General features: G+C 40.1%; 1 protein-coding gene across 1 annotated transcript; it reads right to left on the reverse strand.

Moving 5' to 3' along the window:
* Positions 1-4485: 4485 nt before the first annotated feature.
* Positions 4486-18994, reverse strand: LOC145770569 (D-aspartate oxidase-like). The gene is made up of 7 exons (XM_082582255.1): positions 18871-18994; positions 17426-17588; positions 12583-12783; positions 11886-12016; positions 11513-11618; positions 10020-10155; positions 4486-5709 (listed from the first exon to the last, which is right to left on the reverse strand). Exons 1-7 carry the CDS (start codon positions 18961-18963, stop codon positions 5547-5549), a joined length of 993 nt encoding a protein of 330 aa, XP_082438381.1. The 5' UTR covers positions 18964-18994; the 3' UTR covers positions 4486-5546.
* Positions 18995-19361: the final 367 nt, after the last annotated feature.

Raw genomic sequence — 19361 nt, forward strand, 5'->3', positions numbered from 1 at the left:
GCGGACGACCTGGCAATTCTCCACTCCGCAAAGTCGTGGGAAAATTTAGAAGACACCTTGAGCCAGGACATGAAAACTCTCTCAGCCTATCTCCAGAACTGGCGACTGAAACTCAGCGAAACCAAAACTGTAGCAGCAGCTTTCCACCTCCATAATCGGAAAGCTTATCATGAGCTACACGTCCAGAACAACGGAAAATCTCTGTCCTTCTGCCCCGAACCAAGATATCTTGGGGTGACACTGGACAGATCGCTCACATACCGCCACCATTTGGTGTCACTACGCAAGAAACTCACATCCCGCGCTGCGCTACTCAAGCGCCTGGCAGGCTCTAGCTGGGGGGGCGAGGGCTGACACTTTGCGTATAGCAGCCTTAGCCCTTGTCTACTCTTCAGCAGAGTACTGTGCACCTGTTTGGTGCCGCAGTGCTCACTGCCATAACATCGACACTGCCATAAACAGCGCCCTGTGCACAGTGACCGGATGCATGCGTCCCACACCATTGGACAACCTCCCCATTCTCGCTGGCATCCAACCCGCTGAGCTTCGTCACGAAGAAGCCACTCTGTCCCTCGATCGACGGGCACTGGAGCCTAACCACCTTCTCCACCACAAGATCTCTGCTCTCCCAAACGAGCACCCCCGTCGACTGAAATCAAAACACCCATTCGTGCCAGCCGCTCAACTTCTTATCAACAAAGCTGATGTACAAGACATCTCTGCGACTGCTTGGGCGGACCATAAATGGAGTTCTGAATGGAAGTCAACCGCCACCAGACTCCATTCGTTCATCCCCGACGCCGACACACGCCCCATCGGTCTAACACTACCAAGACAGGCATAGGTGCGCCTTAACCGTCTCCGTACGGGCGTCGGGCTTTTCCGCTCAACCATGCACCAATGGGGAATGGCCTCTTCCTCTTCCTGTGAATGTGGTGCCGAGGAACAGACCGCAGACCACATCATCAATGACTGCTCCATCTTCAAGCCACCTAACGGAGTGGAAGGTGTGCGTGTCATGGATGATGAAACCAAAGACTGGCTGCTCTCTAGTAGCCTTCCAGTGTAGTCAGGGAACATCGTGAATCTGGGGTGGTAAAAGGATAGACCCTCGGCCCCAGACGCTCACACGACGACGACGAATTATGTGAATTCAGCCTATAGTAGTAGCATCTTGGTGCATTGTGTCAAAGTAGTTGGGTGTGATTCCGTGAATGTAAACACGGGGTTTAAATCAGGTGTGATAACTGGACTAGAACAACGCCTTGGTCATCGTGTGAGTTGGTTTATATGCTTATTGCACACCAATGAGCTACCCCTTCTTTTCTACACGTCGTCGCTACATTAGATGGACCTACCACTACCAGTGGTGATAGATCATTTAAAAGGCCAATAGGGAAGCTTCTAAGTAGAGTTGAATTTGAAGAAATCAACAGTGGCCGAGTGGTTAGCGCGTTGGGCTCGCAGTCGAGAGCCTGCATGTTCGGCTCTAGCCACCCACACTTGCTGTTGTTTCTATGGGCAAGAAACTTTACGGTAATTGCCTCTACTCAGTAATCGATTTCGAGTAATGGGTAGTACCAAATTTAAGTCATAAGTTAAGTAGACAACCGGAAACAGACATTGCAGTCGGCTGCAGCGTGGGTCAGGTGTACGTCGGAAGGCGTACACCGATGCATAGCGCTCAAGTCCGCTTTCCCGCAATGCAGGATAAAGATATGAAAACAAACAAACAAACAAAACAAACGTTGCTGCAAACTATACACAGGGATATCTAAAGAAGGGGATACGAAGGCCCAGAGCGATTGCTGATTCTCATAACACTAGAAGGGCGGTAGTAGTTGTTGGTACGCCCTAGAAGGGTACGCCCTAGTTGGTACGCCCTAGAAGGGCGGTAGTTGGTACCGCGTTAAACATGCTATTCTTTTTAAAATTGCAGAAAGTTTTGTGGTGCAGCTGGTACACTCAGCTACACAAGACAGTTAGCAAGTGTTATGTAGAAGATATTTTAAGAATACTTGTTTGAAAAGACAGTTGAAAGGTTACCAGTAAGCTGTTTTTTGACAAACCTTTGCAGTTGGCTAGGTGTAAAGCAAGTAGGCTATACGGGTAATTGAATTAACAAGTGATTATGAGCATTCATTGAATGTCCATACCTATGGTTGTAATAGTGCAATGCAGGTTGTCATAACAAAGTTTATTAATTACTATATGTGCCAATTGTCATTTTACCATAAACAGAGAGTATTTACGATAAATAGAAGCCCTTCTATTGTCAGACGTAATCAAAGCCTTCGTATCCCCTTCTCTAGATATCCCTGACTATACATCAGTGATGTATAGTTTGCAGCAAGGTGCCAAGCAACGTACAAATTGCCAAGTGACATTGCAAAAAACTTAAAAATAATTGTTGTGCATATAGTAATTCAATATGCCCCATGTTGGTTCGATATAGAATGTGAACCATTGTAGGTACAAAAACAGACCAAAGCATATCCTTAAATCGTTGCAGTGCTGTTCACTTTTGCCTGATAAAATTCAAGATATTGCGTTGAAATATGTTTAAAACAATGCCTATTTTGCACATCCGGAAAGGCAGTGTAGAAAAAATCTTTAAAGAACAGTAGCCTATTGTTATTTAAAATCAAGCCAATCATAACTAATTGATAACGATCCATTGATAACGATCTAATTGATCTAATTGATAACGATCTAATTGATAACGATCCATGATAACGATAATTGATAACGATGCAATTGCCAAGTGACATTGCAAAAAACTTAAAAATAATTGTTGTGCATATAGTAATTCAATCAAGCCAATCAAGCCTCGAAAAAAATCGCTTCAAGTAGCCTACCTTTATAAATCGCGATTTTTACAAATGAAGACGATGTCCGATCAAGCTCAAACTTTCAGGAATGTCGTTTTATGACTATTTGCAAGAAAGAAAGTTTGCAGCAATGAAATCGGAGAAAAAGTCCAAATTTAGACCCACCCCAAATTACGCAGCTATGGAGAATCGTAGCCTAAGTTATGTTATGAAAATTTAATCTCTGCTTATTTCTAGTAATTTTGTGAAAATGTTATGTTTGTTTTCCTCTTTAGTGTGTAGTTTTAAGCTCGGGAACATTGTAGCCTATTGTTCTGTTATTTACATCTGAAGTGACAAAATTATAGTTTTTGCATTGACTGTTAGGTTCGAACGTCCCGCATGGCTTCATCAACTGGCACTCCTCCAGTTGGTTTAGGTATGTAGCCTAAAGCCAATTATACTATTGGTTCTTTCAACTAAATCTTTTATTTGTAGATAGAGGCTCTTGACGCAGGGCCGGTTACCGAGATTGGCAGAGTGAAGTTTTCCGATTGCTGAAGTGTTGTTGCCGGGGAATTATTCCATTTACCAGGTGCCGCTGAATGGAGAGCAGTCCTGAAACGCGTTGCTCAAGCGCACACCCCGAGAGTCAAATTAGCGCCGCGTGATCTTGAGCCGGACGCGTAACCATCTGAGCTATCGGGGCGGAATGTATAGGCTCTTTCAACTTGGATATTTCGACAATGTAGGCTACTGTTCTTGACAAATAAACTATTGATTGGTTGATGGTCTGATATAATCATCAAAACGGTAAAAAAATTCTGTTTCTGGCAACGCTGCTATTTCTGTCGTAGGCTAAATGATGCAAATAGCAAGTGTTGAAGGAAAGGTTTCAGTTTTCACTTTCAGCAGCTATTTAACATTATTTCATTCAAAGCTTTCATTATTTTTTGCAGGAAATCAAGTTGACTAAAGTTTTTAGGGTACCGGTAGGCTCTTATAGGTTAGTGGTAAGAATATAGCCTACATACCTATCGCTAATAAAAAGTGTGATTTTTGTGTAGTCAAGTGATGTTTGAGAATGGTCAACAGCAATTGTAGTGGGAAATGTGATATAAAATGTTTAAAGGTAGGCAGCTTATCCAGTGCATATATCAAAACAAAAGAAGATACAGAGAAACATTTCAGCAAGTCTACAGTACAGGACCCAGCATGCAATAAAAGGCAAATCACATGACTCAGGTTCGGATAATAGTTCAAGTGCAGAAAGTAGGCTACTAATATAGCCTCCTGGTAGCCTAAATGTAAAAAAATTGCTTTACGTACTGTATATGAATTCTATTAAGATTGCCATGCATGCACTTCTGGAAGTACCCTGCGTTGCTTTCAGATTTTTTGCGGGGCGGGAGCAGTGTGACATTTTCATATTTTTTGGTATTTTTTTGGAAATTTTCATATTTTTTTTGCAACATCAGTAATGAACACTTCTCAATTTCAGCCGCACCTAAAAAGATTCAGTATTCGGTGCCAAAAATTCAACTTCAGAAAAAATAGGAAACCTTTTTGGGTACATGGCGAGCAGCTCGAAAATCGGCTTTGCTTGCATGCCAAGATTAACAATGACATGCCGTTTCCATTGAAGGCATCCTTCTCGCTTGCACCAAACGCCACAAATAACGTTTTAATTTATTTTAGATTATTTAGCAATGATAAGTGCAAACACTACGGAGTTATTGCAAATAATAATTGCTCATGTAAATCTGAAAACAGTCGTGCATAATTACGGACAAGCAGTGATGTACGCGCATACAAAAAACATTGACGCCGTCAGCGTAAACGCAAACGTTCGAAAAACCATACGCCGTATGCGTCAACGTAACTTGTAAAAAAAGTTGGCGGCGTCAGCGCATACACTAGCGTAAACTCATTTTGTTGGCTAGGTGCCAAACATTCACACGATATAAACCACTCGAAACAAACAAGTTTTATTTTGAATTTCCACGAAGAAACACAAGCATCTGAAAGGGTTCATCTGACATTTTGCTGCGTTTTGGTTTCAATATGTCTTTGCCCATAGAAAACATTCTTTCAACTTATCCAAAATTTGAAAAGTTTAATAAAAAAAAAATGCAAACAACAGCTAAGACATTAAAAAGTATGCGTTGACGCTATGCGCTAAAAAACCGCGAAAACTTTACGGCGTAGCCTCAAGCGACAACTATTCAAAAAAATGTGGCCGCAAGCGTTAGCGTAAACAAAAAGTCTACGGCGTAGAATTTGCGGCATATACGAAAAACTAAACTACAGCAATGAGTATTTGCTATGTTAGAGATCGATTGATGGAATGTGAAGTGCGGTAACGCAACTCAGTGAATTTTCACTGCGTATGAAGCAGATTATTGCATGAAGTAATAATAAATAGCAACATAGCAAGCTCTTATATTTGAAGTAATTAATAACAATAATTATAACCTAATACATGACATAAACATCAATAATTAAATAAAAGACGACGATAATAGGCTACATCTCATGATTAATGAACTTTGATGCATATTTTCCGTGATACCTTGCCGTGATAAAGCGTCTACAAAATCGTCACACAGGCTATGCTACGGAAGGTTTAACCTAATAGGCTATTGATTGCACAAAACAGGAAATACAAAGAAACAATGGAATTAAATAGCCTACCAATATTCATAAAAATTAAGATAAAAAAGGAACACTATTGGTCTAAAGAGAAGATGTAAGATTGTTCCACTTGAAGCGTTTTTGTAAAATTTCGCTGGCATCAATAGCGCAACCCCAGTGCAGCGCGACGCCAGAACCCCCATGGCCATAGTTGTGCAGGATGGCAACTTTCTTTCCACGCAGCAACTTTTCTTCAATTTCCAGTCTACATCAAAACAAAATGAGGGATAAATAATGCTAAAAAACTTTCAAATGCCCTAAAGTTAAATACAGTTGAGGTTCAAATAATAGATAACAACTGCAGCCAGGTGGGTTATGGACTTTGACTGCTTGTTGTGGAAGAACAAAGTAGTTCAATAACTTTTCCCTAAAAAGAAGTATAACTTGGCAGAAAAATCTACGATAGGGTAGCTATATATTTGACTTGTCCATTATTAAAATCTGTAGCCTAATGGCCGAAATAGGGTGGGCCGGGTGGGCGACGCCCACCCAGCCGTGAAACGAGGGTGGGCAAAATATGTTTCGCCCACCCTGTTTTCATGACACTTATGAAGTATTCGTTACAATTATTTCCGTTTTTGTTAAACGCTGAATTATCCAACCAACTGCAGCGCAACTTCTTGTTTTACGCTATGTCTCTCGCTAGGTGTCCGGCAGAACAAAGCAATTCCGCAACAACGCTGCGTGAAAAAAAGGTGGTTACTAAGTGCATTGTTGTTGCTACGGCAACTGCCACACGCTGGCAATTCCTGGTGAGAGAAAGCCACGTTTGATCTTTTCTCCGAATGGTCTCACTTTCGTTACGTCACAATCAAACTTCAGTTCCGGGTCAGCGTAAGGAAATATGACATCATAATGAACATCACAATAAAATAACCGATACAAACTAAAAACGCACTGAAACAATCGCTTTTTACAAACCTTTGCTTTTTACAAATCAAAATGCGGCAAATCCGAAGGCGCCACTTTAAAGATAACAGGTCACGAATCACGCGCTTTTTAGGTCGCAAAGGAAAACATAAAAGAAGTTTGTTTAGTTTAGCAGCGCTCATAAGCAGCGCTTCCACTTTTGTGGTAATTACCACAATTGTGGAATTTTCATCATGCTTGTGGTAAAAATGTGGTAATGAAAAATTTGTGGTAAAAATGTGGTAATGTAGAAATTTTGTGTGGAAATGTTGCCAAAATATGGAAATTATAAATTTTGAAAATTTGACATAAAATACTATCAATAAATAAGAGCATTTAAACTGTTGTCCTCCAAAATCGAACAGATATGCAAAAAACTACTTATAACAGCATGTGACTAGCATGTTCCGCTGTTTTCGGTTTGATTTTGGAATGCGTCCTGACTTTTGACTTTGAAGGTAAGGTGACCATGTGATCATATTCATAGTCAAGATGTCTTTCAGATTCTAGCTGCGGTGTCAAGTACAGTACTTTGCAGTGGCGTAGCCGGGGGGGGGGGGGGGGGCTGGGGGTTACAACCCCCCCTTTGGCACGCGTGTGACGCCACGATATTGAGAATGATGCTTTCAGTCTCTACGGTATGTCTCTAAAACAAAGTATGCTTAATTTCAAACGAAACTGCATTAAAAGAGCAAGTTTTGCGAATAGGCTACTAAACATTCAAATATCTCAGCCAGGAATTAGCAACAAGAAAACATAGAGACTTAGCTTTATTACCGAAAAATGCCCAAGAAAACAGGATTTTATTCTTTTGCTATGCCACCAGACAGCACTATTTTACAGGAATATTTATACCCAGTAGCGTAGCCAGGAATTTTGAAAGGGGAGGTTTTGACCACCCAACGGCGGGGGGTCTGGGGGGCCTCCCCCAGAAAATTTTGAAAAATTACTTTGAATTTGGTGCATTCTGAGAGCATTTTCAACAAAAATGTGGGTACGAATATTCCTGTAAAATGGTGCTGTCCGGTAGCATAGCAAAAGAATAAGATCATGTTTTCTTCGGCATTTTTCGGAAAAAAAAGCTAAGTCTCTGTGTTTTCTTGTTGCTAATTCCTGGCTGAGATGTATGAATGTTTGGTATTGGCAAAACTCGCTCTTTTAATGCAATTTTGTTTAAAATTAGGCAATTTTTTTTTTTTAGACTGAAAGCATCATTCTCAATATCGTGACGTCACACGCGTGCCAAAGGGGGGGTTGTAACCCCCAAAACCCCCCCTTGGCTACGCCACTGTTTATACCCACATTTTTGTTGAAAGTGCTCTCAGAATGCACCAAATTTAAAGTGATTTTTCAAATTTTTCTGGGGAGGCCCCCCAGACCCCCCGCCACTAGGTGTCGCCTTTGGCGAAAAGGCCGGCGGCCGTCAAAACCCCCCCTTTCAAAATTCCTGGCTAAGCTACTGGTACTTTGCTTTCTTATTTCGGACGTTCTGTTAATAAACTAAGTAGTTGTTTTAAGCCTTATTTTACACTATACCCTATAGTGTAAATATAACCAAATAATAGCGTTGCCGGATAAGGAATTCTGTCGTAATTTGAGAAAAGTTTAAAGCTGTTGAAAACAAAAACTTGCATTTTAGAAAAATTTTTAGTTCTGGGTAAAGATCAAAACCCTAACCTTATTCCTAAGTCTTACCTTACTAACTTTAATCCTAACTCTGACAACACCTGATAGTAGCTATGGCAACAAGTGGGTAAAGATAGCCACTGTGTTAATGTAAAAGTAAGTCGAAATACGGTTAAGATCGGGTAAAAAATCACAGTAAAAAATGTGGTAATCTGAGGACAAATGTGGTAATACAAGTGGTAATCTAGCTTTGTAAAAGTGGAAGCACTGCTCATAAGATCGCAAGGTGCAAGAAAGCAAACATCAAACCTATTAAAGCTTAATTGCTGCAGCGACGCTAAACGCAGTCTTTGTGAGAAAGACCAGCCACAGTCTTCGAAATTAGCATCGGCAATTGCCGACGCAGATGCATGAATGGCGCATTAGCATCGGCAATACAAATGCCGAAGCCACACGAGCGCTTGCAAGGACCACAAGATTTCAAAAAAAAACTAATTTTCTTAGACTACACCAGACTAGGATGTTGATTCAATCTTACTATTGCTGGATGTTTTATTTGGGTTACTTCCTACTTCGCCGGCGCTTAGACACGTGCCCATCTGGGAGAATCTTTTATAGAAATATCACCCTATTTGCAATGATTTAACTCCAGTAGACGTCAAATTATTGTAAGCATCTATTCTCCTTATTGCGCCTCGCTTGCCGTTATCTCGTCCAGCTGATACAGCATCTGATGACACCGATTCTGACTAGTTCATCAAACAGACTTTGTGTTGCTCGCAGTGTCCCAATTGTGCCGAAATTATGTTAGTGCATACGTAAATCAAGGCAATCTTCTCGCAGGGAGCTATTAATTTGTTACCTGTACCTGGTTGAGTATTGAGCAATTAACGTTATTTTATGATAATTCAACGTCAGTAGATGTCGAATTAATGTAAAACAAACGTAAATTTCTTATTGGGCATTGTTGTTACGCAATATAACCCGCCGGGAAAATTAAATCGATTTGTGCTGACTTTGAACGTTGAATCAACCCAAAATTAACTTACTTTCCCCCTCCCCGTGAGTTTTTTAACGTGAATTACCGTAACAGCGTGCGTAATCCATGGCGTATCGCGTTGCTCGCTTTATCGCTACTTTTGGTATTATTACATCACAACAAATCAAACAATGCGTTCGTGATAGACTAGTCTAAATATTTTTAGCTTCTCGTTTTACATGTTTTAGTACAATCTTTTCGTAATAAGTGTTCACAGCAATTGCCGAGGCAATTTGGCCTCGGTAACGTTTTTGCCGAAGTAAAAATATGCTAATTTCGAAGACTGAACCATTGCGAATTTGCAAACATACAGATTCAATGAAATCTGTTTGAAAACTCTCGCCCACCCAGAATTCCTCTCTTCTAAGAAAAAATCGACGCCTATGTATAGGCACAGGCCTCTAAGCTGCTTTATCTTTCCGGCAACCAAGCATGGCCTGCCAGAGCTTCCGGCGGCCAAATTCTTGCGCCCGGCAGCCAAACTACAACAGTCCGTTAAAAATTCGTATTTTTAAAAATCCGTTAAATCTATCCTGTGTTTGCTTTCACTCAGGTAAGAACAACGCAAACAAGGCCCTGAAACGTATTTGCAGTCGTATTTATATGCACTGCTTCTCAAGTAGATGTAGAGGTAATCTTCGAGTTTTTATAAGTCGACGCTCAGACTTTTTACGAAACTTTTATCAGCAATACTTCTCATCCGCGTGTGAGAGACTTTGCCTTGTTTGTGAAAAAAGGTTGCAAGGGAAGAAAAAAAAGTTCCACTTACGAACGCCAGTGGAAAAAAAAGTTTCAAATACCAACGGAATGGAGAAATGTTGGCTTGTGGAACCCGGCGACCACACATGGCCTACCGGCGCGGTAGTTTCGGAAGCCATCTAACGACTTCTCGGCTGCCGGGAACGTATTAGGCTTGAGGCAGCAGTAAGACTTATACTCGCCTTATTGGATCTCTTTGGGGTCTTAATCCGACACGTTCTTCAACTATTTCGCTGTATTTGACACTCGGGTTGAGCTTACAGCATTCTTCCCATATTATTTGGCTGTCAGTGGGATCAACTTTAGTATTGAAATCACCTGACAACAAAAAATATAAATTAATCAAAGTTTTCTTAGACAGTAAGAAATTCAAAGCCGTAGGTCAACAGTTACTCGTTGACAATCTCAAATTAGTTTGGAACAATTGGACATTACCTTTTATCAAGATACCTGCTTTCAATAGTTGGAAATCTCACGTTTTGGTTTGACCATGGCGATGAATCGCAAGAAAAAAAAGGATTACAAAAATGCTGAGAATGTATATAGGCCGACTTGAATGACTAAAGTTATGATGTAACAGTTTGTCTAGACATGTAAAGTTCACATTTCCATAACTTATAAAATCCAGGGATTAATAAAAAAAAAAACTGAGTTGTTCCTGAAGTTCCAGATGGGGGGCTTCGCATAGGCTACTTGCGAAAGCTTTGCACCACTGGCGCAAGCTCCGTAACTAAAGTGGGCAAGGCTGCTGTTAGCCTGTTAATATACGTAGGCTAAATGAAATCATACACTAAGAGCTAAAGATTATATTAATATAAAAAAGAAAATACAACATGATTAAAATGAAATTTCAAACGTTTTCGACACGTACTTGTGTCATCAGGCATTTCTCTACGTCTACAACATGCATAAATGTGAGAATTAGTAGATAAGTTATGATATATTGGAAGATGCAATTCCTGATGACGACACAAGTACGTGTCGAAAACGTTTGAAAATTTACTTTAATTGTGTTAAATTTTGAATAAGGCCCGATCGAACAAAAAATGGAACACGCCATTGTTGAGTACCACCCTAGCTTTGTATCATCAGTGGTGCATATATAATATCCATGTGTCCAGAGTCGGAATTGAACCTCCGTCAAAACCGCACTACGGGGTAGTACGGTCTCAACGGGGTTCGTATGAGAGTGAAGAGTGATTTCGAGTGAATTCGGAGACGTTCACGGTTCCATTAAGTTGAAAGTTTGAGCCCTTCTCAAGACACATGCACCACTGATGATTCCAAACATGGGTGAAACTTGAGTAACATGGCGTCTTCCATTTTCGTTCGATCGTGGCCTCAATGACTTTACAAAGCCAACACACCCTTAAAGTTGTATTTTCTTTGCGTAATGAAAATAAAATATGTTCATTCCATTGAAGTTACTTTGTTTTGTATGCCTGTGGTACAACAAAGCAAACACTCTACCAAAGCTTAGTATGGAAAAATCGCTAATCAGACCGTGAAACAGTAAAAAGATTAGTTTGTAGTGGAAATGTCGGCGTTTAAAACTATTTGTGATAAATGCTACGTACGAATCACCAAGTTAATTGGAAGGTAGAGTTTCTTTTTTTAAAACTACGTTTCAATTAAATGAAAGCAACATTATTTGCTATCAAACTGTTCACGTTACCTTTTTGACAGGTGCCTCCCAGTACCACGTTGTTCAAACGGGGCAATATATACCAAGGTAGCTTTAAAATCATGTGATTAAGCCAAGGAGCCTTAACAACCATAACCTGTAAAAATAACCCAATGAAAGCCAAAATAAAAAAACGATTTTATCTCATGACATGGATTGGTAATGTTGCTCTTTTAATTTGATTTGCGAACCATAACAGTAAGCTGATGTTTCTTTGAGCGCAGTGATATCCACGCAATGGAATTTCTCATAAGGCGTCATTGGAGAATGTGAAGAAAGTAATTAGGTATTTTGTCTTTTAAAATTGCTTTTTTCAAAACGCAATTTTGAATAAATCCTTATCAAATAAGATTTGCCAAATTACCTGTCCACGAACCGGAATCAACTTGTCATCATTGGTTAGATATTTTGCTGACAAGCCTGCACAGTTCACAATGACGTCATACGAATTTAGCTCTTCAAAAGAAGTAATGTGACGCTTCACAAACCTTCCACCTGTGTTCAAATGAAACAACGCTTATATATAGAAAACTACTACACTTTTTACTATTTTTTTTTCAAAAACAACACACGGATAACATTTTTAGGTTGACCATAATAATTTTGTGATTGGTTTTATTATAGACCACAATTTATAATAAAATCTCTAAAAAGAAGTCATTTTTTTAAGTCGTAAATTGGAAAGTAGCGTTAGTTCGACTGAAAGAAATGCAGCGCCTCTCTGCTACATTGAAAAAACAGCAGTGCGGCTACTGCAGCCGCTACTCCAACAAAAATGTAGCGCCGCTACAATTGCCATAAAAGTAGCGGCGCTACAAAAGTAGAGCGTTAATGCCCACCTTTGGTGGTTACGGAACTACATCACTGAACTTCATCACAGCAATGCTACAAATTAGAAAAAGTAATAGTAAAAGAACCCAAAAATAAAATTTAAACGCAATTTTTTCTAACAAATTAACCAGATAGCCTAAAGAAATAAAACCTTCTGTTGCTAGTATTGTAGTAACCGATTGCTATTAAACTGACAAAGTTACATAACTTAAATTCAGCGTTGGTTGCACCTAAAGTTTTTATTTTGCCTGTAAGCCAAGGTAGGTATTTGTTGCACTGACAAATCCATGTAGTTAACTTCCACCAATTTTCTTCTAGAGATAAAACAGTTGACTCATTTTGTGATAGTGGTTGAAGAAAAGGAAAAGCATTCATTTCAATAACATTAGGTGGCATGTCACCTGCCACATACCCAGAGGTTGGTTGAACACCTGAAAAGCATAATTAACATGAAATTTTAAATATATTTTGTCGATTCAACCACATTTTTTCCACCCGTCCCATGTGTGCAAAAAATCAATGAGCAAAAATATTTAAAAGCAATGTTTTTAGAGCACTGTGAGAGTGGTAGTCGTTAAAAATCCAAAAGGAAAATCTATACTCAACATACAATGACTAGAAAGTATTTTCGAGAGAGGGTATATTTTCCAGTCGGGATATTTTCTGTATCGATTTTTACCTAACCTTTAGTAAGGGCATAGATGAATTTGAAACATAGGGTAACTTTAAAGGATTATGCACACATTCTGTTGCAAATTACATGACAAAAACGTAACCAAGTACGGTAACTCAACAGTCAGTTAAAAATTGAATGAGGCTGTTCACCAGGCATTTATAACACGATAAACGTTCTTCTGGTGCAAACTAAGCTGAACTATCACAAAATGTATGAGGTGATAATTTCCTTTTATTCTGACGTTTCGTCAATCAGACACGACTGGCTTCTACAGGGAGTTAGGTCAGGTAGTAATTACCTGTCTAGCATGGCAAAACACAGGACCATGTTGCTGTAAACCAACCAAACATGCAAAATGAAATTCAGCGTCCAAACAAAAATGATTGCACGCAAATTTTGAAACTAGAAAAAAGAGTTTAAATGTTATCAATGAGCAAGAAACTTAGATAACGGCTGAGCGGGGAGAGAGTGAACCGTATGAGTCATGAGGAATCAACTTGCATACGTAACACTACACAGTTTTCAATCAGCATGAAACCAATTTAAATACATCAGTGTGACGAAGTTCTTCATATGTCCTATTGTCCTACCCCTGGCACCTGCTGGTTTTGTTGGCTCTTTTCTTTCCACAAAGATAAGAATTAAACTGACTAGTAAAGCGGTGGTCGATTACGCCACCCCTAAATCACGCCGCTCCCCGCCGCCGCGGGGTGTGGCAGGCCGGTTTCTTAAAACATTCATTACCTTATATCATCACCTTATGTCTATAAACCAGTGTCATCTTTTTTATAATGCTTCAGTCTCATCTTCGAGGACAGCAGCGACTGAAATCAAGACGCCCATTTGTGCCCGCCGCACGACAGCTTCTGAACAACGTTGAAGATCTTGGAATAAGTGCGGCACACTGGACGAACTACACATGGAGTGGCAAAACAACACCTCCCGACTCCGTGATTTCCTACCCGACGTCGATCCCCACCCTCCGGGAATGTCCCTCGCAAGACTTGCGTGGGTCCGGCTTAACCGCCTACGAACCGGCGTCGGTCGCTTTCGTTCAGACATGTGCAAATGGGGCCTGGCTCCCTCACCGGGATGCGAGTGTGGCGCCACAGACCAGACAGTAGATCATGTCGTCCATGACTGCCCAATCCATCAACCACCACATGGAGCGCCTGGACTGAAGGCCCTGGATGACGAGACTGTCGAGTGGCTGATGACATCATGCCCAAACATATAGTCCAGAAGAACAGCTCATACGACGAAGAAGAAGTCTCATCAAACCCAAGCATTCAAAAATGAACAAAGGAAAGGAATAAAATGTCTCATGCACATTGTGAATCGAGACTGGTTTAACAGCAATTAAGTAACTTCAATCATCACTAGATCTCTATGTATTAATCAATCAATTGTTTTCGCCTTGTAACGCTGTTCTTGCCCGCTCGGATCAACCTCACTCTGCTTTCAACGCATTGATCAACACGATCCCCTGATCAACTCGATGCAGCCTCAAAATTTCCACCCCAATATTCTACTTTTTCCTGGTAATGTAGCCTGTCAGTGCCTCTGGTTTCGATCGCTAGCCTCCCCAACCCAGCTGGGCGAACCTGCCTCAACGTCTGGCCAGTGCACATCCGTGCTCGCCGAATCAAAGCTTACTCTTCTCCAGTGAGTATGTATACATTCCCACCTATATTTTTTGTTTCTATTGATTAATCGAGCCTCTGCTCCACATTTTTATTTGAATTTCGTCTGCCACGAGAGCCAAATTATCCTTAAATAGTTGACTCTCTTCCTCGTGGTAGACCTCAATTTTATCCGCTCTGCCTACTGGCAGACCGGGTATAAGAGTCAAGTACCTGCGCCGAGGTCGCGTGAAGGAGACGTGGGCACCGCCCGGTGGTCAATTACTGCCGGTTCCAGCGTCCACACACGACGGGTCGCCCGGCCCGTCGCAGGCCATCTTTCTAGGCTATGCAGAAAGAGCCTGTCTCCCTGGCCGCTCCGCCATTCTAAATTTGCGGACGGGTCATGTAACGTTTTTGATCCACACTCTCCCTCCACAGGTACCTCGACTCCCCAGCCTGGCCCCCGCAACCTAAGCTGGTGGACTTACCCCTCCGGATGCATCGTCACCCCTAAATCACGGCGCCGCGGGGTGTGGCAGGCCGGTTTTCTAAAAGTCTTTGACCTGGCTATGTTTGTTTGTGCTCTCTCGCCGTGTCAATCCTTTGTACCCGTGCGCTGTTGATGCGAATAAAACAGTTGAACAATAATACGGTGAGATACTGATGAGCCCAGCCTCATGGGCGAAACACGTGTCTATCGCTGTCAATTCTTGCTACAAATCGGCTGCCCAGAAACTTAAATACATCAGACAAGCACTTATTATAGTCTTTTTATAAATAGTAGGAAAAGAGATGCCATCATTACGATTCATTATATGGGGCTTTTGATTGATAAACCAACTTTCGGAAAACATCCATTTTTGATAATCACTTTCAACTTTTAGAATAGCTCCATGTTATTTTATGATCTGAAGTTATGGCATGTATGCAGAGAGCTGAGTTTTAAAGCTCTTTGTGGAGGAATAGGAATAAAAGCAGATTATCACCTCATACATCTTGTGATAGTTCAGCTTAGTTTGCACCAGCAGAATGTATATCATGGTATTCAACAGTCAGTTGTTACTCTAAAGCAGGGGTGTGCAACGTGCGGCCCGCGGGCTAAATGCGGCCCGCGAAGAAAAATTGTGCGGCCCGCGAAGATGTGCCAATTTTGAATTGTGTGCAGCCCGCGAAACGTGTTTATAATTTAGTTTAGTCTGGTACATGTGAACAATTCATTGTGGAGTGGATTATTGTAATTTCGCACCTTCTGTTAACCATTTTAGAAATTTCCCACTGGCCACCGCTAATCCATTGTATTTAATTATTTGGAACTTCAGCAGATCAGAGGCGGAGCCCTGCTCCCGTCTCTGGCTTTATCGCCTTTTTGTTTGATCTCGTGCTTAAGACCTTTTGTAGAACCGGCTTGTGTCAAATTTAGCAGTTGTCTAATGTAGGCCTAGCCTACAAGCAGTTGGATCAGAACAACTTCAGCCTAACGGCCCATTCCTTGCCAAATTTGTTGAACCAGTCAAAATAGCAAACTTGTTAAAATTAGAAGTAAAGAAGTAGAGGTATGGGAAAAAAAACAATTGAAAAAGGGCAAAAAAACAATTGAATGAACTCAATACAAGACTGCAGCAAAAAAACAGGATGCGAATCCTCAGAAGAAAACTGAATTTGCAAACCAACTTGAAAAATTGTTATATGAATTTTTGGCTCGTTTCAAGGACTTTAAATCTCATGAACATTTGTTTGGTGTATTCTCTTCGCCATTCAACACAGACATTGACAAAGCTCCTGGTGATATCCAACTTGAACTGATTGATCTTCAAGAGAAAACGGATTTGAAAGCAAAGTATTTAGAAATGAATCTTGGCGATTTTTACCGAAAACATCTCAACCAAGATGACTTTCCACATTTGAAAAAATTCATGGCTTCAAAATGGCTCTTTTTGGCTCAACGTATTTGTGCGAGCAATTTTTTTCTAAAATGGGCGTCATAACATCTCCCTATCGATCAATTCTGACAGACAAACACTTGGAAAATGGACTTCAAATTGCGAGCACTTCCATTAAAGTAAATTTGGAAAAAGCCGTGGGGAAAAAAGAAGCCAGCTGCAAACTTCTCACTGAACTCGTTTAAAGATTGTGTGACAATAGAATTGAATAGCAGTTTTCTTCAGAAATTTATATGTCTTAACTTATTATTTCTGCAAGGAAATCCCCTAATAATCCCATATGAATAACAAAAAACTACTTTTTTGTGCCTACAACTACTAGAAATTATATGTTAAATAAAAATGCGGCCCGCGGTTTCACCCAGTTATTTATATCTGGCCCTCCTGTAAAAAAGGTTGCACATCCCTGCTCTAAAGCACTTGAAAATACGAAAGTTTGCGAGACAGCTCAAGATTATGAATTTTGATGAGACGTTACCTGAATCATGTTTTTGTAAGGGTTTATCATTAACAAATTAAAATTAACTGAAGTACTGTAGTTTATAGCCTACAACTATTTCATTTATGCCAATAATGATCACAAATAGTATTGCATTTTGAAATATAGATGCAATTGATATAACACCACTGAAATTAGCAAAAGACTGTACAATCATCTAGCATTCTGGTTAGTTGCTTCCGTTTTTGACATGCTTTAAACTGTCTGGCCAAGACACATGCTCTCGTACCATGTCGAACTGTCGTCGTGTTGGTGTTCTCACACGTTTTAGGCAACTGAATAGAATATACTGTTGCTAGTAAAACTTAAACCAGTTCTGCAGTATTATCTTACCTATTTCAAACGCATTTGAATTTTTGAAAATATCTGCAAGGTGTTCAGTTGTTAATTTTATCCATTTAGATATTCTGTTGTCATCACATGAATAAGGAAAGATGTAACCAGCTGAAATATCCCCAGTGGTATTTGGTGAACAATCATCAAAAAATATGGTAACCTGAAAAAAAAATTCACCAAAAATGTCAATGTATATAATATGACATATAAAATTTCATTAGTATTTATAGTAGTAGACTATTTTATAATTCAAAATTATATAATACAAGCAAAATAAGTATAGAAAGAGAAATAACTTTACTTGCCAGTCAGATTCTAATCTATAATAGTAGGCTACGGTACCGGGAAACAATACGCTTACATCACAATAACACATTATTCATAAACATAGAGGCACGAATAAGTACGCTCAGTGCTGAAAAATCCATTCTGATTAGCCAGTAGCAGTGAAAGACCATTTGGTCAGCTGCTCGATAGACTCACTGACTTGTTAGTAAACCAAAAAATAACATTAATGGAAAAATTTGAAATAAACTAAACTAGCAGATGGCAAAATAATAATGCAGTAGGCATAGCTACAGTTACCACTTACTAGCCTATATGGTAGCCATACCCTCTGAGGCTATTGTCCTATCATCACCCGATTATAAAACTATGATATATACTTGATTTTGGTTTGTTCTTTATCCTCAGACTGGGAAAGCTTCTTTGATCCTGGCAGTTTAGCATACTTGTACATAGCTCAAGCGCACACCCCGAGAGTCGAGTCAGCAGCCGCTTAATCTTGAATCAGGTATGTAACCACTGAGCTAATGGAGAGGATTGGTTTCAAGTTTGTATGTGTACCGTACTGTATACGGCACAGGCATGCGCTTATTTTTAGAAAATATACACATCAGTGCATGAGTTTATGCTTGAGTGACATGCTTGACATAATATAGCCTCAGTCCAACGATAAACTAGGATTTTAACCATAACATTATATAGAAAACGAAAATATAATAAAAGAAATTGATTGATTGATTGAATCTTTATCCTCGGACTGGGAAAGCTTCTTGCAGAGCTTAATCCTGGCAGCTTCGCATACTTGTAGAGGCTTTGAATCACTAACGCAGGCCCGGTCACCGAGATTGACAGAGTGAAGTTTCCGATTGTTGAAGGCTTGTTGTCGGGGAATTATTCCATCCATTAGATACCGCTGAATGGAGAGCAGCCATTAACGTGCGTTGCTCAAGCGCACACCCCGAGAGTCGAACCAGCGCCGCTATTGATCTTGAAGTTTCTTCGTTCCAGAAGTGACGCGCTAACCTATTGAGCTATCGAGGCGGGGCAAATAACTTGTAAGATGTACCAAAAGTATTAGCATTATAATTATCAATGATATTAGTGGCCTACCAAAATACACTGATCTGTGTAAACATTGTTTCAAAGTTTTTACTGACCTTGCAGTTCGATAAATTTTCCAATATTTTATAAGAAGTTGATAAACCAATAATTCCAGCTCCAATAACAGCTATATCAATAGACTGACTCATGTCAACTTAACTTTGACAGTAGGCTACATCTAAAAATGCCAAAACGATTTACATTATCAAGTGCAAAATATTTTGAAAACACAATATATATTATATACTATAGGCTAATACTTGTCTAATGTCCAGCCTGATAGCTCAATTAGTGAAGTGCTCAACAAGATCAAGCAACGCTGGTTTGGCTCTTGGGATGTGTGCTTCAGCAACGTATTTAACAACTGCTCTCTATTCAGTGGCACATAGTGCATAAAATAGTTCTAGCTTTTTATAACTCATCCTATGTTTTTGCAGTGATTTCTTTTGCTTTGATGCTCAGAAATAAAACTAAACTTCTCGAGGGAAACCTATCAAGCAGGATTGATGTTTGCTGATGTCCTACTTTCGCAGTACCGGTAGGCTAC

This window comes from Aplidium turbinatum, chromosome 5 (assembly GCF_918807975.1).
Source record: "Aplidium turbinatum chromosome 5, kaAplTurb1.1, whole genome shotgun sequence".
Classification (NCBI taxonomy): domain Eukaryota; kingdom Metazoa; phylum Chordata; class Ascidiacea; order Aplousobranchia; family Polyclinidae; genus Aplidium; species Aplidium turbinatum.

Excerpts from the sequence above, each read along its gene's own strand:
- LOC145770569 (XM_082582255.1), bottom strand. The coding sequence starts at position 18,963 with ATGAGTCAGTCTATTGATATAGCTGTTATTGGAGCTGGAATTATTGGT. Across the intron at positions 12,784-17,425 it reads TTCAAATGCGTTTGAAATAG|GTGTTCAACCAACCTCTGGG; the intron begins GTAAGATAATAC and ends TATGCTTTTCAG. Across the intron at positions 10,156-11,512 it reads GGGAGGCACCTGTCAAAAAG|GTGATTTCAATACTAAAGTT; the intron begins GTAACGTGAACA and ends TTTTGTTGTCAG.